This window comes from Habropoda laboriosa, unplaced genomic scaffold (assembly GCF_001263275.1).
Source record: "Habropoda laboriosa isolate 0110345459 unplaced genomic scaffold, ASM126327v1 scaffold5, whole genome shotgun sequence".
NCBI lineage: Eukaryota > Metazoa > Arthropoda > Insecta > Hymenoptera > Apidae > Habropoda > Habropoda laboriosa.
The window spans coordinates 3,444,112-3,469,313 of NW_017100161.1; the positions used below are offsets into that span (position 1 = coordinate 3,444,112).

The following is a 25,202-nucleotide window of genomic DNA, read 5'->3' on the forward strand; positions in this document are numbered from 1 at the left end:
TCAAAAATAGCGGAGTCGCGTCCGTATCGTAAACCTGGTCTAAACTTAAGTATCCTTAACACTTTACGATATTTAGCAGTTGATGATCGCGACAGAACAGAATAATCTATCAAACGCAAACAGATTAGGCACGCGAAATAACAGAATGTAGAGACAGTGGAACGATAACGAGTTCAGGGTAAGCCTCTGTATCAGCGAAGAGATTGGGTCACGTTCTCGAGAGATCGAAACAAACGAGCCTCGGCAAGAAACGAGTGCGTGAGAACCGGACACGTACACAGACCGAACCAGGCAAGAGGAATAACTTTCTCCGTGGATCTGCTTGTACAGAAATCCTTCGTTTCTCATCAATCTTAATTGGTCCAAGGTGGAATCGATGCAGCAACGTGTATGCGAAGCTATGAAACGCGAGAGGATCGATTAACGTCAACTTTCTCCACGCTCCGATGCTCGTCATCCTCGATGACTCGAGACGCGGGGATGGTAGTCGCTCATTTTCATGGACGCGAGGTCCTCGTGATTGTAAATTGCTCCGCTATGAATATCGAGTGATTTCCAAATGACTCTCCTCGGGAGGGCGACGTCGACGTTCGTGATAATTCCGCCGTGTCTGTCGACGTGTGCCTCTTCCGACCGGCGCGGAATTAATTCCGAAACGGCAGGCGGAATCGGGAAATACCGGACGTACAATTCGAACGTTTCGATATAAATGTAATGTTATTAATTGTTATTGTTGACGGGTTCATTGCGCGGCGGAAAATAGGGGAACAAAGGAGGTAACGATGAAAGGACGGCCCGTATGCGGCGGGAAACGTGATAGCGGTGTAATTCAAGCATCTTTAGATTTTTACATTATTATTGAAACATATTTCAACGTAATTAACCTGCTCGATGGTTGGTCATTATTACAAAATTACAATTGCGTATTGTATGGAATAAATAACAGGTTTACATTGTTCTAGACTCTTCGTTTTTAGTGAAGAATACGCGAGTAACAAAAAATAATTGTACAGAAAGCAAGGTTGGGTTTAAGAACCCACTCTGTATAATAAAACAAAGGAAAGAAGGTAAATTGAAAGAAATGTGGACGAAATTGAAGGAGGTGGTCAAATGAACTTTACTCTAATCATTCCAGAGTCCAATTCGGACTCTTCGGCGTCCGTCTAATACCGAAGCTAAGAACGGACTGTCGTCGAAAGGCAAAGATACATCGCTGGGCCGAACCGATGGGTACTCTGGTGTTTGTCACTCGCCAAGCCATAAACCGTCCCAAAATGCTTACAAAATAAAGGAAGAATTGATTTTATATGGAAGAAGAAAAGGGAAAATTTTCAAGATGATTACACGAAAACGGTACTACAATTTTGCTTCCTTTTTTTTACACAGCCGAAAGACGAAGTTCCCGCTAAATAAACTCGAAGCAATCGAGTTAGCCTGACGAGAGTAAACGGCGAGGAGAATAACTTCCCTCTGTTGTGGAAAAATGGCAGGAAAGAGAGGAAAAACGCAGGATGTCCTCGAAGAGGTGGACGTTGCAACGGGAAGCGGCAGCTGCGCGCGTTTTAAGTATTCACACGACTCGTGTATGGAAGGAAAAACGCAAATCGGGAGAGCGAAAGAGCGACACGTAAAGAGAGAGAGAGAGTAGAACGGGTGGCGCGCGCAACTTTTTGATTTTAAAAGCGGTTTATGTATTATTCAGCGGAAACTAAAACTGTTCCCTCGGCGTGGATTAGCTGGCGGTTCAGTAGAAAACTGGCTCTGTGTTCCCGTGTGCTTGAACCGGGGAAAATGAAGGCCGGAAGCGAGGATGCATGGAAACAATTAATTAGCACTAACTACCGCACTGATTTTCACTCCAACCTTCTAATTTTCTGTAACGCTGATTTCAACCGGGAATTTTAAATTCGGAAAGTGTCCGCGTTTAACCTGTTAACTCATGGCGGAGATGTGTTTCAACTCGTCGTTTCGCTAATCAACCGCTGAAAGATTCAAATTTTCAAAAAAACTAGAACGAAGTAACCGGTTGCAAAATTTCAATCAATTTTCCCATTCGATCAACGAACGAATTGCAATTAGCAAATGAAACGTGTTCACAGGCGCAATTTTGATAATCCGTGAAATGGAATAGATTTTTGGGAAAGCATCGAACTGTTCTCGAAATAATTACAGAGAACTGTACGACAGTTACATCGACGCGGAAGAATATTGCCCCTAAATCGTTGCAACAGTGTCGTATTGCATCCTGGAACGCTGTTACAGTGCATGATTAATGGACGCAACGAGTTTGCCGCGTTTCCGACGATCAGCCCCGTCGTCGTTCGGCGAACACCACAAAGTGCCTGCTGTACAGATATCCCATCGAAACAACCGATACATTCGTCGATCAAATAGCCAGCCAGGGTAGGAAGCAGGGAAGGCTGGCCCTCCACGTACGCGGAGACTATTTCCGTGTGTCATCGTGGAGGAAATACAAGCGATACGCGAGGCCGCTCGTCGCGTTTATGCTATTTCCAATTTCCATCGTGCACACACGCTCCCCCCCGTTGTGTGTCATTGGTAGCGGAAAACGCGCCCCGTATAACAGGGGCGGCTACGTTATCGTGTTCCCCAATTTGTTCCTCTGCCCGACAATTTGCAACGCACCTAATTCTAACGAGCATCGATCGAATGAAATTCATATCGACGCTCAATTATGGAACAATTACGGAACACCGTCGTCTGTATGACGCCCTTGTTATTTTGAGGTAAGGAGAAATTTCCGCTGGGGTGACGAGAATGATTAGAAATTTGCCTAGAGAATGTGCTTTGTCGCTAATTTTAAACACAATCATCTTCGGTGTCACTTAATTTTTTATCAAGATTTTATTTCACTTTTCTTTACTATTGTACTATATCGGTGTTTCGAATTGACGTCAAAGTTGTAATACGTTTTATCTCCTCCGATCTCGCGATGCACATTTCCTCCTCTGATCTCGATAAGGAGAAACCCATACCGATCGTTTATCATCGTAATTACCATTACACGTGCGTCAGCACGCGGAAGTATCCATTCTCTAAGCATGTTTCTCACAACCTCGTGAAGCCACAAGTGATAGTATGCATCGGGGAAAGTGGTCGATCGCACTGTTTAAGGCGATCGGGAGAAGTGAAGGCGAAAGTTCATCTGTAAACTCGTTTACGATGCACACGCCGCGCCGTTTCTATAGTGCGATTTATTTCACCGAAGATGGATAGAGAGAGAAAGAGAGGCACACACACCACGACACGTCGAGACGTCGAGATTTACTCTCGTGAAGGGACTTTGTGTGAAGAAGAAGAGAGAAGAATGGGAATAGAAGGAGATTTCTCGATTGAATCTCTACCCTCTTCAAGCTCAGAGAAGAAGAAGAAGAGGAAGAAATTGCACCTATTATCATTGCAAATGCTGCGCGAGATACCCGGGCTGCTGTCTGTTTCGGTGGAGTATCGTGGAGAGGACGAGAGTATCGAGCGATGCTGCCTCGAAGAATATTGCTCGAGTGAATCCGCCGCGCGTTCTTTGATAAGAATTGTCGATTGGGATGATTGATGAAACGAGGAGCAACAACACACACAGCTATAAACACACGTATATACGTATTCATCTGTGTTGTGTGTATACCAGAGTGCGATTCTGGGTTCAGAGAGGATCATAGATGTTGGAATTTGTGAAGAAATTGCTGAAAATTCGAAATGGGGGTGTAGCGAGACTCGAACCTGGGCCAATCTCGTGACAATCGAACACGCTAGTCACCGAGCTATCCAGCTTCTGCTTTCGATCTACCTTTATTTTCCTATTTCTCTCGATACGTCTATCTCCATTGCATCGAAATCAAATAATTCCACATCCTAGTGCTGTCCATTTATTGAAATAGTATTTTTCATCGAAAATAAATCATAAAAAAATGTTTTTCTTCTCTTTTCAACGAAATCTCCGAATTAGCAATACTTCGACCAAATAATCCGTCAAATTCTCGTGTCAATAATTGCGATACTTGTCTCGGACAAGTGTCGAAAGGCTTCCGAGAGCCGTTAAGCAGGCGTACGAAGCCCGATCGCTCAGTTAACACCCGCGGCGATGTCACGACCACGTAAGAAAGGGTGAAAAACAGCGAGAAAATGGGGGTAGAAGATGGAGGCGTGGGAAGACGAAGAGCCGCGGCTCGAAAAATGGAGAAACAGCTCTCGCGACTAAGCGACGGAAAGTTGAGCTCGCAGACCCGTCTTGCCACGGGAGGAGAGGCGACGAGGTATAAACAGGAGTGCAAACAACTTAAATGGAAAGCAAACACAATTATACCGCCGTCGATAAGCCGAAGGATTAGTTTTCCAGGTGCAAACCACCGCACATTTATTTTCCGGCACGCGTCTCCTCGCCCATCGAGCTTCGACTCAGGAACCATCAATTTTCCACCCTTTTTTCCCAAGAATTTTCCATCTATTCCCTTTGATCACGACGGGGGGGAAAAGAGACAAACAAGAACGGACAGGTGGAAGCGCGGCAACGGCAGAGCGAAGGCCATTTAAAATGCAGATTTTCTATAACGCGGTGACAAATTAATTGCCTTTTATACATTTTCCAGGAAGGGAAATTGTCGCACGGTTCCGCGAATTCGCGCGCGTTGACATTCTCATTAATATTTTTCCTCGTTCCACGATTCCAAGCAACGCCTGTAAACGCGTCGGGATATACGTATTCCACAGCCTCACGTATGGTAATACCGATTCATAAAGTCCGCGCGAAAGGCTCAATTTACGATGCTAGGCAGCGTTTTATCAGCGTCTCGCTTCCGCGCCGCCGTCTCGAACCGTACGCGAACGATATTTTTCAATTTTCGCCGCACTCGTGAAACGGACACAGAGCGAGGGGATAAAACGCTTCTGTCGGCTTGTCTATTGGCCACGAAGTAGAACAGGTACCTGCTGGTAGAAGCACATTTGCACGGCGGACGCTTCAAAGCGTTCAGCTGTCAAGGGTGCTTAAAGCTGGCCGTTTAGTCGCGAGCTTTGCTGCTTGCGTAGAAATGCTAAAAACAGCTTAGGATTCTGCGTACCCTTCGTGACATCATCTCTAATTGTAAGTCTTCTCTAGGACAAAGTCATTCTGATCAATTTCTATGTCAGGAAATCTTCCATTTTTTTTTCTTTAAATTACAACAGGTATCTTGGAAATACTGTCTTCACGAACAATTCAAGTCGAACAAGCACAGGAGAAATATTTCTCGCTGATTAGAACGTTAACTAAATCTGCAATAATTAGAATCTCGCCGTGTGCACTCTAGTCATGATCGAGCTGCTTAGCGTGGCAGAAATTCGCGAAAACTCGGCCGCTCGTTGCTATCTAAACCCTCGAGCCTCTTAAAGATGCCACGTTCGCACAAGTCTGTATTCCGAGAGCCCCTTGAACGAGAGAAAAAGGAGAGGGGGAAAAAAAAGGAAAACGACGTCAGATTAACACAACGCGATCCATGTTGCTCAAGTGACCAAAAACGCTTCCAACTCTCCTCCTCCCTTTTTTATCCGCTACAGTCTTTACTACCTTGGACCGAACTATTCACCGGTAGCTCTCCCTAATTACCCGCAGTTTCCAGCAAAGAGCACCGTGTGTCCTAATGGCTCAGACTTCACTCCTGCGTATCGAGTTTTTCAGTCGAGCCGAACGTGACACGATGTCACACGGTTTTGTTTTAATTAATCTTTCGCGCGGACGTTTTAATTATCCGACACACCGCCTACCGCCGAAAACAGCGAGAGAGGAATCGAGAAATGGAAATCAATACTGCACATTCAATATTGCAATTCACGATGGTTTTATTAATTATAGAGCAACGCCGCCATTAATTGAGGAATCCGGTGGATTATCAACGACCGTTAATTCAGTGTAACTGTATGGTTGTTCGTTCGGGAACGGATCGCTTATTCGGCGTGTTCCATATGTAAATCATATATTTAATTGAGAAATTCTGTTAACCCTTTACTTAACACTTTTAACAATTTCATTGTAACAATTACTAATCCGTTACTCCTCCCGTTGAAACGTGAAATTGTAATCACCCACAATTTCTCTTCTCACGAACGAAGAAAAATTGGATCACAAAAGGGTCGACTGATTTCACAATTCATACCTCTTTGTCAAGAATCGATCAATTTACACAAAAAACGAGCTTCGATAACAATTCCTTTAATACGTCAAACAGCTTATACCTCGTGGGGGAAAAAAAGTTCCTCTATAGAAAAATACTGAAACAAGGCGGCGAGGAATAAAGCTTGTCATAATGAATCTTTCCTACGGTTGGCTCGCGATCGTCGATATGAAACATCACGCGGGCCGCTCGTAAATTTTATTAGCTGGAAGTCGATACGAATATAACGCGGGAGGGGTGAAACAATGGGAACCGCTCATTGTGGCGAACGAAATTAACTTTGGAACGTGGTTCGCGAATGAGGGTGGCTGGCGGGAACCGGGTGAGAAGGGGGCTGTGGATTGAGAACGAGCGTCGAAGAAGTTCCCGCGCCACGACAAAAGAGCGCAATTTCGCGTCAGCAGGTGGAACGATAAAAAAGAGAATCCTGCCAAAGAAGCGAACACCACGCTACCGGTGTACACCGAGATCCCCCTTTTACCGGTTAATAAACTTTACGAGCCGACGTTCTTCGCGTTCCATTATTCCGCCTTCTTCGAGTGGAGGTCCCCCTGAGATTACTATTCCTCTCTCTCTCTCTCGTTTCTTTTGTAAAAATTTCTCAATCTTTTCTTTGAGGATGTCGAGAGTACATCCTACTCAGGAGAATTCAAGCTGATCAACTTTTGCCCTAGTTCACGATCAAACGACCGTGGGCGATTGTATGCAAGCTTGGTCGCGCGGAAGTGGACCGAGAGAGAAGCGACGCATAATCGTCTGTGAAAAGAACACGTAAAAATAACACTAACAGGTGGGATTTGCGTGTTAAACACGTGGTAATATCGCGGAGATTCACGGTTGTATCGATGGAAAGATTGATTAATTGTATGGAATGGAACGAGTTCGTGAAAGAGATACAGCGAAGATGTAAACTAAAGTTGAGAGCGTGCAACATTTGACGCGTTTAAATAGTAACTGGAACAAAATTAGTCCTTTGAGGACGATGAGCCGTATACGCGCGTTATAGCAGAAGCTATTAACGTGCTTGCTGAATCAGTATGTGTTCAGCGAAAGCAATCGACGTGGTCGGTGAACTTACACGAACGGGGGTAAATGAAAATTCCTTCCGTTGAAAAATCATATTTGTATGTTAATTTCACCGCAACTAATGGCCCCTCTCGTTAACGAAACTGTAAGAAACACCTCGCCAGGCGGCCTCGAATTTTTCCCAATTAAGAGCGTTCGGTGCTCCCAGGATATCTGGCCCGATACTCGCGAATCGATATTCTAAATCCGCGCCCCACTCGAATAGCCAACAGTCGCCGAATCCGCGACCGTGTTTCGCCGCTATTGTGTCCATTATATTTCGCAATAACCGCGCTTTCCATCGTTTCGTCCTACCGATGAAAATAATGGACGAACGAAACCAGAGACGGAGAGTCTCACGAGACCGAGATTCAAGGATCCGTCGCGAGTTGAATCGCCATTGAAGCCGTTTCCATCGTGACCGATATCGCGGAACGACCGGTTTCCCCTCTGTTTCCCTCGCGAGAAATCAGTTCGCGAATCCAGCAAGCCTTATCGAGCGGTCTGCTCCGTTTTGGAGCGGAGAGCTACGCTCTATTCCTCTGGCGAACGCTATTGGACGATCCACAGGCGTCCTTCTACGTACGTGTGTCGATGGTTAGCAGCGAGGCGGCTTTATTGCGGTCGCCACGTGTACGGGACAAGATACCATCTTTTACGAGGCTTCTTCTTCTTCTTCGTCGAGAGAGACTGTTCTGCTTCTTGTTTTGTAATTGGGGATAGCGAGGGAGTTGAAGAACACGGGGGAAGATAGTGTGGTTTGTTCAGACGGATGGATAAGGGTGAATTTTTCCTACCTTTTTCGGCTGACTTCTCGAGTGGAGTTGAAGGGAATACGGAATTCGATTTAATCTATTTCGGTTGGTTCGGAGATTATGAGCTGTCGTAGACAGTAACTGGAGAGTTTGGATAGATCAGAGCCAGGCTTTGCTGGTCGAGTGCATTGGACAAGATGTCCTCCTTGATCACGTTCTCGAGGACCTCCCGGCACGATTCACTTCCTCGTGGTCTCTCTTGGTCTCCTCCGAGTATTCTATCTCCTCAATTCGAATCTTCCTCGCGGATTTTTGTTTAAGTCAATCGTAAATGTTTCATATAGAAAGCATATTCTCAAGCGTAAATTGAGAGGGAGAATAAGGGGTTGTCGTGGCGCAAGTAGTACAAGTCGAGTTTAGTCAGACGCGAGGAAATGTCACTGATCGATCAGGCAGCTTTCCCCCGGTCGAGGGATCCATACCTTCAAAGGTCTCGCGACGTGACCTCGCTCATAAAAGGAAAATGCCGGACGGGCGTCAATCCTGGAAGGGAAGACGCGAAAGCAGATACGAGCGACGAGCACTCGACTCGAGGTGAAATGAAAACCCAGGTCCTTCGATGTTTTATGCAACAAAGAACATCTCGAAGCGGAGCAACTCGAAAACTCCCCCGGTCCAAATTATTGATTCTCCAGAGGGGGAGAGGGGACGTGAAACTTTTTGCTCGTTCTTCGAAAAAATATTCCTGATCCCTCTTTACGAGTTATTCTTCCGGATTGTCGCGCCCCCGAGGGTAACTTTTCATCCACGACTGAATATTTCATCGCGGTACAAGAGGTTACACAGTCGCGATAAGACAAACGAAAGGTTTGAAGGCAACGGTAATTCCATCTAGACGAAATTGTCGAGATTCTAACTGAGATCGAGTTTCTCCCTTCGCTTTCCAATTTTTATTCATCTCCTTTCGTATTGATCGAATGGAACGAATTTTTTTAGACACTCTACATGTTTCTGGATTTTCAGAAATGCACGCGCTGACAGAATATAAAAATCTCAACTTACTCGAGATTTCTCGTAATTCTGATTACAACCTATTTCGCGTAGATTCTCGATGTTTAAGTACGAGAACAATATTAAAAGCTCTTGTTCGAGATTTCTGGTAATTGCGATTATACCATGAAACTTTAGCTCCCGTTTCCATCGACAATTCCGCGCGAGAGCAAATCTTTCGTCGTTACGAGCGGCGCGTGGAAGTGGAGGAACGGCATAGTTTCTCCGACGACTTCCGGCGGCCGCGGTGGCTCCGGTCGCGTTGACATGTTTAATGCAACGGGCTGGTGTGCATTCGGGTGCAGCGCGCCGTGGCTGCCGCATAAATATTTAAGTTGCCCGCGTTGCGTATAAGTGATACAACTATTCCATTATCGGAAACAGCCGGTCTCGGGCTAAGGAACATCGGGACAAGAATCGCGACCACGAGTACAGAGAGAAAGAGAGAGAGAGAGAGAGAGATGAAACGTCGCTCATGAATTATTCATCCGAACTGCTACCGGTACTTTTTGACGTAACCACCCACGCTACTTATAACAGTGTTTCCACTTTAATTATATTCGGAAAGACGATCGATACTCTAGAGGGAAAGTCATAACGCAAGAGTAACAAAAATCTTAAGAAGCGGAATATAGTAAGAAAAAGAAGAAGAAGGAAAAGGACGGAGGAAAGATATTACAGGGGACATTATCTCGATAGAATGTAAGATCAATAAGAATTCGATTAAACCGAGGAAAAAGAGGGTGGTTCGATCGTTGCCTCGAGCTTTAAACCTGCTTCCCAAAAATTGTACCGCAATCTTCGATATCTTTCTCATTCTACGAATATATTTCGTATTAAAAACCGTCGAATATTTCATCTAATTGAATCGAATTCTAGAACAATTCAACTTGACTTTCTTTCACAGAAGAATAGTATTTTTCTGTCGTCGGTGTTATTAACGGTTGGAAAACAAGGCAATCCGGGTGATTTGGAAGGGCCAAAGGCAATTCACGATAACCGGTCTTTCCGCAAGATTGTACGAAAACAGGTTGCAGGGTCCGGATAACGGAAACCGCGGAAACCTGCGGGGTCCACTCCGTAGTTTGACCTCAATGGAGTCGTGTGGCATTTACATAACATTCTGGGCTATCGGATTTTCGGCAATCGATGTTTGCTAAACGTTATAAACGACGCGGCGATGCAAATCAGGTTTGAACAACAATTCACCTTGCGCCGCTGCGTTACGCCGGATATTAACGGGTTCGCAATTTCGCGCCGTTGCGTTCGACATTCTTTACGAGCTCGTTCTCCACGCATTTTGGGGTCGTTTTATTGTAACCCGTGAAATTAATCTTCCGCGCGAAACACAGCTATCGACCTTTCATTCTCACCGTGTAATGTATTTGTTACGCGCCCGATTTATTACTCTGCCGGGGGAATTTTCTCACTCGCGAATAAGACGATCAAAACTTCCATTTTTTCTACACTTTCAAATATAAAAATCTTGCGTTTTAAAAGTTTTCCAGACGCATTTTTCAATTTTCTAGAATTCTCAGTTCTTCGAAGCTTCGTAAATATAAGAACACCTCAATTTTCTATGGATATACCTGAACAGAGTGTACGAGACACGTAAAGCAGAATTTCCAAATGCTCGATTCACGCGTTCCCTCGAATCTCCACAAGAGACACCAGGAATTTCTGGAAAATCTTCGTCCCTCTGTTGGATCGAGAGGACGAGGTGGGTCTCGCGGGCCTCGGTACTTGTTGAGCGGTGTGTCTGTTCTCGTGAAACAGGATACGGTCGAACGTAGGTGGAGCGGCCAGGAAATTAGATCAGCGCGGATTGAAGGGTCCTCCTGTTCCGGCGGAGACAGTCGGAAAGACGACATTGGCGTTGGAAAATGCATTCCTCGTGAAAGCGAACAGAGAGAGAGAGAGAGCCTTTCGATTTCAAAGTGGTATCGATCGCGACACGCCGAGCTTCGAGGAAAGACCAGCAGACTGTCTCTTCTATCTTCCCTTTCGAAACCGTATCGAGGAGTTTCAATTAATAAAATGCACCGTAAATTCTGGATCCGGAAACGAACGACACGAGGACGAGGATGCTTCGTTCCCGCGCAAACAGCGAATAAATTACGAGTCTATAAAAGTAGCCCGGCCAGCCGAAATTAGATTGCTTCCATTAACCATTGATTACCCCGCGGCCGAATGGACACCGATCCGACCTCGAATTTATTTCCAACGTTGCTCGATAATTAATTCGTTCCGTCCTGCGTGAAATTTCGCGAACGCGTTCCACCCCTCTTTCTCTCTTTGGGGCTGTTACTGTTATTCGTTCGGGTAACTGAAAAACCGAGAGCTCGGCCGTTTAGATCGCGATTTTTGTGGCCGAACGTGAGAAAAAGAGGGTCAGAGGGTTTTTATTAGCACAAGGTACGCGGTGCGCGTGGAAAGTAGGCAATACCATTAACCGGTAGATCTCTGAACTTCAGGCGAACTCAATTCCCCCCTGGTTTCTACCTAGAATCGCGATTCTAAGCTAGTTTCGTGTATTCGAGGTTTGATCAAAAACTTGCCGAGCACGGGTAAAAATACGGCTAGAAATGTTCTTCCTCTGTTTGTTCTTTTTAATAGATCGCGCGGTCTAATTTGTTCGCGACAAAATTGAAGAAAATTCACGTTGGAGTGAAATAGAATTTTCAAACGCACAAACGTCAATGTTTCACGATTAAAAACCTCCCTGTTCCTTTCAACGAATTCCGTATCTTTAATTCATGAGCTGTGGTCCATCATACGTGGGAACCTAAAAAAAACGATAGTATTTAATCGAAAGGGCGAATCGTTTCGACGGAGCCAGGAATAATCGAAGCTGTCGCGGTTCCAGGAAAGCGGAAGCGAAAAATACACGCGGGGAATAATAACAGCATCAGAGTGATATGGAGATCCAGGTGTATAAAATGATATATACAATACACGATTGTTCGAGACTCAAGGAGAATATAAATCACAGTACATTAACAATATTCTAAAAAAAAAATATCCATTAAATTTCAATATTCTTCCAACGATTACACTCCACTGATAAGTATTGCGCCACAAATTTCAATTCTCTAATCGAAACACCTCAGTACATACACGGAAACTTTCAATTTTCCTCTTCGTACCAAGAATTTGTATCTTCTCAGAAGAATCTATTTAAAAGGAAATACTGTATTATTGCAAATTTGGGGATGGAAATGTTTGCAATTAAACCTAGCGTCTCCTGAAGTAGGCCCTCGTGCGCCGTGTCCGCTGGACGTTCGCGGACCGGATGTAGGGTCGTTTCTGCGACATGTTCATGAATTCCCAACACCGTGCCGCGACTTTCGCGACCAGTTGCGACGGATGTTTCCCGTTGAAGTTTTCGCGAAGGTTCCAGTAGTAATGTATGAAGGGGTTGATCGAACGGCAGGCCAAGTTTCGCCGTCTTTTATTCCTCCTGTTCGGAGGATTTCTCGTCTGATTCTGCATCGATCCCTTCCATTTACTTAACTGCATCATTTCGATTAACAACGATCCACGCACGTTCGTGGATATTCACTGTGGAATTTTCTCGCGTTTGATTCTTCCGACATTGACGTTTGTTAATGTTTTTCGGCTTGAAGATTGTCCGAGTTGCACGTTCGATCGATTTTTTATTTCGTTAGAAACCAACTTCTCTGTTCGTCCTTTAGTAATTACGTACGCTAAATATGCATCAATTTTCGAGACACCGTGCTGGTAATCCGTGGAGCTGCTTAAATTTCGTACGAATAATTCACGCTTGCTTTTAATAACGATAAAATTGGTGGTAATGTAAGGACTATATTTATTACTTCGTCGTCGTTGACTACGCGGTTCAATTTGTTCTCCTACAATCCTTACAATTCTCACGAGTCTCACAATCCTCCCCAGTGCTCGTAACGCGTCCTTATATGCGAGCCTTGACGCGCCCCCTTTTGCCTTCGGGAAACCCTGGCGCAAGTTGGGGGTTTCTACTCGGCAAGGACCGCGTCTCGCGAGCACCTGGCTGGGTCCTTATCTGCCGCAGCCCTTAAAGCGTGGGGGAGTCAGGCGTTGGGACCGAGAGGTCTGCGGGTCATAAACCGGCCCGAGTCCCTACCTTCACTCACCCATATTCTTACACCTCCAGGAAACCCTGACGCAGGTTGGGGGTTTCCTCAGAGCAAGGCCCGCGTCTCGCGAGCACCTGGCTGGGTCCTTCCTGACCCAGCCCTTAACGCGTGGGGGAGTCAGGCGTTGGGACCGAGAGGTCTGCGGGTCATAAACCGGCCCGAGTCCCTACCTTCACCCAACCATACTCTTACAGTAATAAATAAAAGTGAAGATACTGTTTTTTTTTTTCATTTTTCACTCAGTTGTCGAGAAAGTAATTTACTCACATGGCGCTGCGTGTGTCTGGGATGTCACGATTACTCGGGAGTCCATCGGAGGCTTCCTGATTGAATTTGTTCCTAGCGTAAGGATCCTCTCCTGCTCTTAATCCTCCTCTCGAAACGTACCTTGAAAAATAATGCAAACACGGGAAATGCTAGATTGTCGAGGGGTAGAAACGACGTGCAACAGGGTGGTTTTCAGTGGGAAATTCGGTTGTTCGTGTCGACGTCACGAATGATACGTTGTTCTTGCGAACCGGTGAAATAATTAATATCAATACGGCCGGTAGAGAGAAGCCGCAGCAACGTTGCGGATACATTAATAGTGGATCTTGCAATGCTTTTTCGGACGTTTAACAATGCATACGGTTGGCACTCGTGCCGATTAGTATTCAGTTCTTGCGTCTACCGGCGAGATTGCATTCCGACCGCTTTCCAAATACTTTCTATTACTGCATCGTCGAGCCCGTAGCTTAGCTTGCATTAGAATTACATGCCGCAACCCTGTCCTGTTGCCGTGAAAATTCAATTTTGCATTTTGACGACTCATAAATATTCATCCGTTTCATTTGAATGCAGTTAAAGCTAACTATTTCTTTGACACCGCGTCAGAGTGTGGTTCAATGTTTTCCAAATCTGTTATCGAGTATCTGTTGCGTTCCTAACGCGAAGGATAATTTTTTGAAATTTCAAATTGGTCTCACGGTTGTATTTTATAGATGTCAGTTTATTTGAACGTGTCACCGCGTTATTGCCGATCGATAGCTGCATTTTGAAATGCGATTTGTACTAGCGACCGAGTCATTTTGGTTAATGACGCGTTTCGACATTTTTATATAAAAATCCGCGGTTGTCTTACCGTCTGATCGTAGCTCTGTTTAATAAAGCAACTCAAAATACACTTTTTCGGTTCCTCTGCGATCGATACTACACCAAACTTGGCTCTAGAACGTTAAATTCTAATAGAGATAGGGTAAAAAGTGTTTCATTCTTTATATGTTTCAAATGTGTGATGAATTTGCAATTTAGATTCTTTTCAGCCCTTGTATCTCCTAATACGAAGTTGCAAAATTAAGAATTATTGAATAGAAAATGGGCAAATATGCAAAGATTCCCAAAAGTTGGCTCTAGAACATCAATTTCTAACAGGGACAGGGTAAAAACTGTTTCACTCGTTGTACGCTATAAATGTGTGACGAATTTACAATGTAGATTTTCTTCAACCCTTGTCTCTTCTAGTGTCGACTTATAAAATCAAGAATTCTCGAATAAAAATTAGGTAAATATGCAAAGATTGCACGTATGTGTTAAAACAGCAAGTATCTAGTAAAATAGTCTTACCCCTGCTCGTCGAAGTAGTTCCACGTGACCCTGGGATCAGGAGTGGGCACAGGTAGCAGTTCGGAGGACATCACGATGGCTGTTCCATCTGGGTCCACGTAGCTTCCGGAGTTTCCGGCGGAGAGGGCCAACGATGCAGGCTCCTTCAATCGCAGGGCTCTGTTTTCGTTCTGCAGACAAACAACGATCCCCTTGAAGGCGCTTCATGAAATTTCCCGCCGGAATCTACTCGTGTCTCGCGCTAACATTGCACCCGAGGCACAAACACCGTATCGATAAAGGATCTCTTCGACAAAGTGACGAGTAACTTGCATTACAGCAACGATATATTAAAGAGAATACAAGAGAAGCGAAAAACTGTTCGATCAAATTTCACAGGCTCTATTCAATAACATAGACACTCTTGCATGATCGTAAATGATAGCGCAATAATCTGCACACCTAGACACTTCAGACGCTCATTTGGTATTTATAAGAAAGCAGGTTTCGTCGAAAACGACGCGTGACCCTTCCGCGAAAATTTCGCTATCCCTTCTGATACCTCCGCAAAGTTATTACCCCGAGCTATCGTAGTGACGACTACGATCCACCTTGATTCTTAAAAATGTACAATTATTTTCAAGCAAAATTATCCACAGTTCCGTAAATTTGCTCCAAGTGTCGACACATTCTACGCTCGATCCAGGAACGTCTCGCGATAACTTCCCCCGAAAATTGCACAGCTCGAAGCGTGTTTTCGGGAGTCGACGACTCGGCGGAGGTTCCTCCAAGGATCTATCGCCGCTTCGACGGTGTTTGATCCACGGGATCGTCAGCCGGTGGCAGGTAGACGATCCCTGAACAGTGGGGAGTTTTCAGCGTGACGAGAGTTGAATCGATGCAAGAATCGTCGGCCTTCGCAGCACCCGGGGCCTTTAGTTGGCTTCGGTACAAGAACCAATTGTAAGGCTGGCAGGGCTGGCTGCACGCTGGGCTCTTTGTATTGACACATCATCGAGATACGCCGTATTGATTTTGAATCGATACGGAGAGAGTCGCGAGGCACTTGCTATCTCTCTCTCGCTCTCTCTGTTCCTCCTGCATGTATATATGCCCTTTGTGCCCAGAGGAGGCATTGTGCATCAGATATAGGTCATCGAATTTTGCTCATCGACTTCCTCCTCCAACCTAGCGGGATCTCGGCCTGTCTGTTTGCTTAGCATAGACGCGCGTCAGCGACCTGTAGTCACGACGAAAAGACCCGGTGTTCAGGTGTGTCGATGAACCGTCGAATTGCGGCGAAAATTAACCTATTCGAGACTCGGGTCTCGTTACGATACCGTCGTTAAGTGTACGGTGTCTTTTCTAGCTGCACCGAAGGACTTGGTTAATCAAGATACGTGTAATTCTGAGTTGAACGTCTTGTTTGTAGTACTGTCATGCCGTAGTCGAACAGGGATTTAAAATATCCAACACTCGTTTCACAAAATGGATCTTTATATCTTGTAATCAGGTATACGCTTCAGGGGTGACTCGCGGAGTTTCAAGTTTCCCGGGTTTTGTCTCTCTACTTCGGAGAATGATCTGCGGCGTGAAAGCGGTTTTTCTGTTTATAACGCGAGGGGTGGTTAAAATTCGCAAAGGAGGGAGGTCTGTGTCACGGTTCGAGGATGAGTAAAGAATCGGAGGAAAGTATGATAGGAAGAAATGTATTTATCCTAACAATACTATAAATATTTCACGAGTGAACGGAAGGGACACGTTGAATATAATGGGTAGTAGAGGGAAACAGCGATGGAATTTAAAAGAAATGTTCATTCATGAATTTTGTTAGGATGTGCTCGTGGCAGTTGCAACCAACTTTCGAGCCTTGTCGAATTTAGCACGTGGTGTGCCGACCAAGTCTAATAGGTTCGTCTTCGAAGGACCACCTCCGTGATTAGAAGGAAAAAACAACTATTGCTAATGGTCTAAACTTCTAAAAGGAGTCAGATGACTTCTGTCTTTCCCTTTTCTGTCGTTCCCTTCCACGAAAGGTCCCACGACACCTCCGTGCGAGGACGCATCGCGGGGGTGATGTACATTTTTCGATAGTGGGAAAAACTACACGAAAATGCCACCCCCCAGACCATAGGTCACTCTCAGGTACCAAGCGTACCCTTGAGTGACGCACGCGGGAATTCCGAGTGCCTCGAACAATGACCGTAGCAGACAATAACGTTAAGACGCGCTTCGGCTCTCGTGACCATATGAATGCAAAAAGTGTACAAGTAAAAAGGGGCGAATAAGGTGAAAGCGAGTTCTTAGATTGAAAGACTACGATTGCCGTGGCGTCATAAAATTACCGCTGCTACGAAACGAGCGAAGGCGAAAAATATATAAAATAGAACTTCATGCTAAGAAATCTAAGGGTCGGGCTGCCGGCATACCTGTCGAGGATTAAACACTAAGTAATAAATACAAACATAATGAATATTCATCGACGAGAGACACGACAGATGCAAAAATCTGTACACTCTGGTCGAACTGGCATCGAGCAATGTCACGGTGCATTAAGATAGGAACGAAACAGCGGGGTGATCGTGGATCGATCGACGGTAGAAAAGGGGCGAGCGCAAACAATCCCCGTCGTCCCGGGAGTGTGTTGTAAATAACGATACGTTCGACGAGGGTGGTAAATGGCGTGGCTCGGATTCACGGTCAAAGATGCAGAGAAAAGTAAATGACTCGAACGGGAACAAAGGACCGAGTCGAGCAGTCGATGGAAAACGCACCGTGAAAGCTAAGAGAAGGAGAGAGAGAGAGAGAGAGGGGAGGTGCGACAAAACGTAGTCACGATGAAATATTAATTCACGGGTCAGGAGCTGCATTAAACCGGAAGTGCAGTCGGCTAGCCGCCTCGACGCGCGGCAAGCTGTTGCATCCGGTTTCCTCGCGAACCGCGTGACGTCGGAACCGGCGTCCGGTCCACCGAAATGAAACTTGATGAACTTGCCAACCGTACCGTCGACGTGTAATAATTCTTCCTTTTTTTTCGCAGAAATTAATCCATGATTTTTTTACATTCTTTTTAATTTGGGATCTGGAATTTTACGGTATTTTTATTTTTATGGCTTAATGATTCTGGGGTCGAGAATTTATCCTGTGGACACTATGTGGGACACATTACCAATCGAACGAATTGCCGTTGAACAGATGTGTATCATAAATTATGGAACAAAATTTCTGAATGATACATTAAATGATAGATCTACTCGATCGCTACAGTTGGTAAAGAACACTGTAAAATAGAGCTGAAATTATGGAAGAAAATTTCTTAGAGTAGCGAATGAGAATGAACCATTATTCATTATGAATGATAGATCTACTCAACCGATTGACAATGTGTTAAGATAAATTGCACAGGGATGCAGCAAGTTAAAGCGTACATAATTAAAGTTTCTTATCAATTGCAGTCGCTCGCAAGAACACAGTTTCAATTTCTTCCCCGTTTCTCTTCCTTCGCTAATCCCCGCTGCCCGCAAAACAAGTATATATTTCTATGCATCGGACGATCGATCGGCGGACGAAGTTGCATCGGGTAATCTGCGACACGATCGCGGGCTCGTCGCATTATCTCTTTTCGCTTGACAAATTCGCCGCACGTATACGTCATAAAATTCATTGCGCGTGCAACGATTACGCGAAGCGCCCGGAAATGCAGCGGCGCGGGCTTATCGCGATAGACTTGAACAATGACCGTGGGCTCTCTGGCCGGAGTGGACCGTGTACAGGACACGAAAACGGAAGCGCGAAAAAAAGGCGTCGCCGCGTTGGACCGGAACCACGTACGGTCGCATGCAAACCCATCCAAATTCCCGATACCCCTCTCTATTGTCATCCTCTCGATTCGCCAAACACCGCGAGTCTTCCCTGATCGTGTTAAGATGAAATGTGCTTTTTCGAAAATCGATTTTTATTCCTGAAAAGTGCAGCGGACTGAACGACGATTTCTTTGTGAAATCGATGGGACTCTTTATTAACCCCTTGGCAGTCCTGTGTCGAGACAGACTTGACGTAAGAACATTACGCTGAAATATTGAAATAAAGGGAAACTACGCGGTACTGCCCGAGAGTGGCCAAATAAGTGCGGACTAATTGGACTATTTGGACCGCAAAGGGTTAAACAGTAAGATAAAGGCAGTTGGTCTGGTTCGAGTTACGATAGATACCATCGAGAATATTACAGTTCGTGCAAAAATGATTAAAAATAGAATTCCATCTCTTTAATGGATGGAATCTTTAACAAATAGAATTACATCTCTTCATTCCTCAGTGGAGCGCAATTGATTTTTCATTCGCTATTCTTGCGCTCTTCGTATTCTCGTCCTAAAATCTACGTGGCCCATGACGTGTCGAACATTTTTATCTCGCGCAGTCCTATCGATCTCGAACTTTTACACAAGCAAGAGCGTTCAATTTAATCGAATAAACATTCCAAAACACGTAACTTGATTAAATCTTCAACTTCACCGATAAGAATCTCGCTTGGATAATTTCGTCTAACGTTAAATCACCGTCGTCCCGGAAGAACTCTAAGTTGTCGCGCCAAGCTACCATACTTTCCTCCACCATAGATCAATGACGTTCAACGAACCGGTAGTTTCTCGTTTCTGGTTGCGTTAATTGCAGAGTAACGCGTCGCAGGATTCATCGAACCTGTCCTTAATTACCGATCATCGAACGCTCCTCCGTGCAATTTCTACAACGATCACACGTTTCCAATTTTCACAATAAATCGCTCCGCTGAACTGTACTCACGATTATCGAACGTAATAAGGAAGAAAAGAGAAACAGAGAGAAGAAAGGTAAAGGTGGATGAAAAATGGTGGAGAAGTTGTGCTCGAATGTATAGAAACGTAGATACATCTACCGGTCGGGTAATTCTCTGTTTCTTGGTATTTCGTGCGGCTAACCAAAATCGAGCAGGCTGATATTGGCGCGGTACGTGATTCCGCGATTATTATCGACGAGGGTCGCATTATTAATCTCGTTATAGCCAACTGACAATGCTAGCGCAAACGTAACCGAATTAGAGTTAACGATATTGGCCTGTTTCGATATTGCCGCGCGAGAATACATTTTCCCCAAGTAAATTATGATGACGCCGCCATCAGTCATTGGGAAACGTTATGTCACGAGGTGAACCGTAATCGTCACGTACATTGTGTCGCCGCTAATACGACCCCTCCCGATTGTCTGCCTATCCAAGCGTGTACAGTTCAGCCCCGTAACTTCCATTCGAATTCTAGCTGCTACGTGTTGAACACATGGAAAGCACTTTGTCAACTTTTACGCTCGATCTTCTGTCAACACTTTGCCATTCTCCCGCGGAAACTGCTGTGGAGAAGCAAAGGATTTTCTTCGCAATTCTTAGTTTCTTAGAGCAGTGTAGCGTCCCAAAACGCCGTAGCTCTGGGGTGATTGGAAACGCCGGCGAGTCTTATTTATAGAAAGAAATCAACACGTTTTCGTACTAAAACAATTATTGTATTTCTTAGGCGTGTTTTCGATGTAATGTGTTTCTATGCGTGTCTAGGCGTGTTCTCGGTAGAAATGCGCTTCGAGCGTGAAAACCTCCGTGCTTTATAGGAGCCGTCCACACCCGACCTGGTGGTGGTAAGTGCGACGCGATGCGGAAGACGTCGAGCGATCATCGCTTTTGGCGGCCCATGTCCGACCTGGTGGTGGTAAGTGCGACGCGATGCGGAAGACGTCGAGCGATCATCGGCCCATTTTGGCAGGCCCATGCGACACAGGACCCAACGCGAGTCCCCTCGAGCGACGAAACACCCGAGCACTCTCGCCTCGGCAACCGCGGTCCCTCTTCGGATCCTCGCGGGATCCCTTCGTCGAAGGCCTTTTTGCGACACTGTAACACGGTTCCGCTGATGCCATGCGGCTCGGCTACTGAGTCCCCTCGAGCGACGAAACACCCGAGCACTCTCGCCTCGGCAACCGCGGTCCCTCTTCGGATCCTCGCGGGATCTCTTCGTCGAAGGCCTTTTTGCGACACTGTAACACGGTTCCGCTGATGCCATGCGGCTCGGCTACGCACTCGTCCCGCCGGTCCTGCGTCGCGTGCTCGGGACCGAACAAGTAGATTAGCGAAATAATTTGAAATTTCGATGAATTTGTAACGATTAGAGGAAGGCGAATGGTTTTAGATGGGCGCGGGGTGATGTTGACTCGCAGCAAAATTTCTATCGTACACGGGTTTCAAGAAGGGATTCTGTATAAATGTGTATACTTTCAACTGTATATTGTTAACACAACTTAAGTAAATTTAACACAGGAAAGGGTATTAACCAAAAATGTATTAAAGTATAGTGATAAGCGACTGCTAAATGCTTTGGTGTCCGTCTCGCTCGACGGCTACTTCCAGAGTGTCCTCACCGCGTCGTATTCCGCGTTGCTCCGAAAAATCATCGGAGCCCCCTCGTTCGACTTTCCGGGGAAAAGGCTTAGCTTATGGCACCCTCAGGTACCCGCGCGCTTTCTCTTCCTGGGTGACAAAGTCACTTCGCCGCCAAAATCTCGCATCTCTTGCAATATATTTTGTATTTTCCTTGTTTATTTACATTTGATACGTAAAATAGGTGTATTTCGCCGAGCCGCCTGACTTTATCGCTGTCGAGTCAAAACGACCCTGCATCGTCGTACGAGGGTCAATGACCTGAGCGTGCCGATAACATGGTCGAGTTTGTTTTCGTGGAAACCCTGCGACACGAATAGGCAAAACGGCGGCTGTGGCCTTCCGACGATCGTTGTTATTAAACAAGAGCGAGTGTCTGTGCGAAGATAGTACGTGAGTGTGAGAGAGAACGAGCGCGGGTCAGGGAGATTATATAAATAGGGAAAACAATAGCGAGAGTGGTCTATTTTCCTGCGCAGCGATAAACTAATCTCTAATTTTGCATTCCGTTTCCTACATATATACGTGGAGTTAAGGTCTTCGATTCTGGGTTCTATCGGTTACGAGATGATGGAGATTATGAATACTGCAGTCAAGATTGTCAGAAACACGTCGGTACCCAGAATGAAGGATTAATTGGAATTATTAGATCGTCAAGCTTATTGAATTACCGAAACTGTCAACGTTACCGGATTATTAAACTCCAGATTAACTGGACTATCGGTGTGCCAGAGTTATCAGACGATCAGGATCACCGGACAATTGGGATTATCGGTGCATCAAGTCAATCAGCAGACTATTACTGATATCGGATCGTGAAGATCGTCACATTATCGAAACTATCGAGACAATTAACCTCGACTGTTATTTAGTTACATAAACAAACAGCACTATGAATGTAAACTCAAAATACACGTCCTATAAAAAATACAGAATTAACGAATCATAAACTTTTACGTAAAATTTCTATCATACTCTGAGAAACATATTTCAACCCCTATTTTTCTCCTGTTAAAATGCAAAATTCGTTTCTCTGACGATGGTACAGCAGTTTTTAGATAAATCTCAGTTACCTGTTTCAAGAATTCCGCGAAATGCACACTTGAAAATTTCGACGATCGCTGAAGAGACATTTCAGCGAGTGTTTTTCCAGTTCTTCCAGCGCAATACGGTGAGTTACATTTGCGAGAAGGGCCTCGGAGACACGGATCCGCCCGGAAAGTACGCGAAAGCCATGGGAGAGAGAAGAGAGGGCCGGCTGCGCGGTCCGTCCGATACGTTTCTGGTGAGTTATGAGTAGATTTGCATATAGAAACTGTACGCAGCGGATTTGCCCTGATACGCCCGCCGGACAAAGTAGACAGCTGACACTTGGATGCTTAAATTCGCGCCCCTACTCTGACCTGGATTAAATCTACCCCGTGAAGGATCCGCCGCTGATCGTCCGCGAACGATCTCGTGGATCTGGCTGGCTTAAGTTACTCGCGCTTTGCTATTCTTGCGTTGGGTATTTTTGTAGTGGTAAAAAGGACTCTGCGGGACCAGATTTTTTAATTAATTCTAGAACACGAGTATATTTTCAACGTGATTTTGTTGAATCAGTTTTTACCTGGAAGAATATATTTAACAAATTCAATTTGAACAATTCGTCAACACGCGATAGCGAACCGAACAACAGATAATACCGCTTCGCGTTGCAACAAAGTGTGGGTGAATAACACGTGGTAGAAAGTTTAATACGAATATATTTTATAATAACAATTGCACAATAACAATAAAGACACATAAATGGGAATATTAATAACCTGATCAATGCTCTCTTATTCTTTCTCACATAAACCCTACCGCTCTGTTTTCATTAGTAACGAGGTCCTACTGTTTACTCGTTGCTTCTCACTACGACACTGACCGTTTCCCCAATCTCGAATCGATTCGAGTATCAGCCATAGATCATGTCTATCTTAGAACGTTCACACAAATTCGAAACAAACACACGACATTCACGCCATCACTCGCAACATATTATTAAAACCAAATCCACACAAAGAAGCAGCAGAAGCCCTGAAAATTGTTAATGCTCGCAAGCTTTTCGTCTACGCGATTAAACACAAATTCGCGGCGGTATATTTGAAATGAAGCAGAAAGGAAACCGAGTCCGCCCGGATCCGACCGCAGGGAGAAAAATAAGCGCGCCATGTATACCGGAAGCGAAGGGGTCGGTAAGGAGCTTTCAGTCGGCATAAAGCTTATCCCGAAAAATCGACGCGACGTCTGGCGAGGCGCGGGGAGAGAATTTCAGCCGAAAGCGCCTTACAGGGCCGTCGAATAAATCTCTTTCGATTCATCCGAGGTTGTCATTTTTTTTTTTTCCTCTCCGGCCAAGCATCGCGAATAAAATCGACCAGTTTCATCCGTCGAGTATCGTTCTCTTTTCTCCCCGAAGATCTTCCCCGATGGTTAATCTGTGCGAAAAAAATGAGCACACGGGATAAATTCTAATTTATCCATGAACGAAGTAAAAGGTTGAATTATCGGTGGGTTACGCGGCGCGAAGTGGCGCCAGCAATCAGCGTCCATAGCTTCGATTAACCGTGAAATTACACCGCGGAATAACCGACGACGAAACGAAACGTTTATTACATTCCGCCGGCGTAATTAACGCGGTCCCCGTACCAATTACGAAACGTGACGGGAATTAATGGTATATTTTCCTCGTCCGACTGCGATTCTTTACCCTCCCCTCTGGCCTTGCCGATTACCGCGCGATTATCAACGCTAAAACAATCCCTGCTGGCGGGACGAGGATCGGGAAATTGATGAAATTACGATGTTCACCCCGCGAAAATTCTCCCTCTGTCTCCTTCTCTTGTAGAGAAACTGCCACCGTTCTGGCACCGGAGGAACGAAGTAACCGCAAGATCTCGCTAGGCCACGCAAAGGCTATTATTTGTATATACTGACTCTAGTATTTACTAAAATTCAAAAATTCTCGTATAAATTCCGAAAATAGATTATTAATTACGGTAAACTACTGAGACGGTTTAATTTAGGGTGGGCATAGTGCACTCGTTCCAAATCAGCTCACAATATACAATAATAAATCAACTAACTACTTAACATACAATTCATGCAAATTCGTTGGATGGTAAATTATTAGTAAACAAAATAGCAAGTCATAAAATAAATTCAATATCAGAGAAAATATATGAAAAATTTCAAATTAATTTCAATTGCTGGAAGAAAAGTACATATTGATTGTTATGCTGTAACGAAAATGCAACCTATTCGACAAGTCTGAAGAACAACGATGACTAAAATTCAAATGTTTATTTACCTAAACCTTCAAAATAATTTCGAAATATTTTATTCGAAGCGGAGTATTCCAAGTCAGTATCGATAATTGAAGAAATTATTTGATTGTATTTAAAAGAACCGAAAGGAGAATATTTAAAGTCTGATATTAAATGTCTAGCAAGTACCAGTAATTGGTAAAATGATTTATATTTGTTTTAAAAGGAAAATTTCTAATAGGTATTAGTTAAAATGAATTGTTATTCAGTCTATTGTATTGAAATTCTAATTGATTCTAATGTATACAAGTGTTACAAGAAGGCTGAGTGTGTACAGGGTGGACATAGGCTAGCTAGTAGCCCCCGACCACTCTATGAACTTTAACGTCTATACTCGAAAGTGTATCGTCAACACTAACACGTTACCCAGATTATCCAAAAATTGAAGAAGTTACTTTTAAAATTGAACATTCTACGGTGTTTCGAGAGATTTGATAATCATAGTCGAACCTTAAACGAACGTTCAAACGAAGAAAATTTTCCAAAAATCATTTCGTACGTTATTAATCGATAAAACAAAAATTCATTGTTGAAAAATAAATATTTCCTGAAAATCTTCATCTTCCATACAAGATTCAAGATTTTCCCTAATTAAGAGTAATTTCAAAAGATTATCTGTATAAGCTATTATTTCAATACGCGATGCA

General features: G+C 44.6%; 1 protein-coding gene across 1 annotated transcript in view; it reads right to left on the reverse strand.

The window, feature by feature from the left end:
• The window catches only part of LOC108578195 (polypeptide N-acetylgalactosaminyltransferase 2), a 216,697-nt gene that overhangs the window by 28,308 nt on the left and 163,187 nt on the right, over nucleotides 1-25,202 (reverse strand). The window contains exons 2-3 of the mRNA XM_017941480.1: nucleotides 14,773-14,942; nucleotides 13,438-13,557 (exon numbers count right to left, since the gene is read on the reverse strand). Of these exons, the coding sequence (XP_017796969.1) occupies nucleotides 13,438-13,557; nucleotides 14,773-14,942 (290 nt within the window). The remainder of the gene's footprint in view (nucleotides 1-13,437; nucleotides 13,558-14,772; nucleotides 14,943-25,202) is intronic.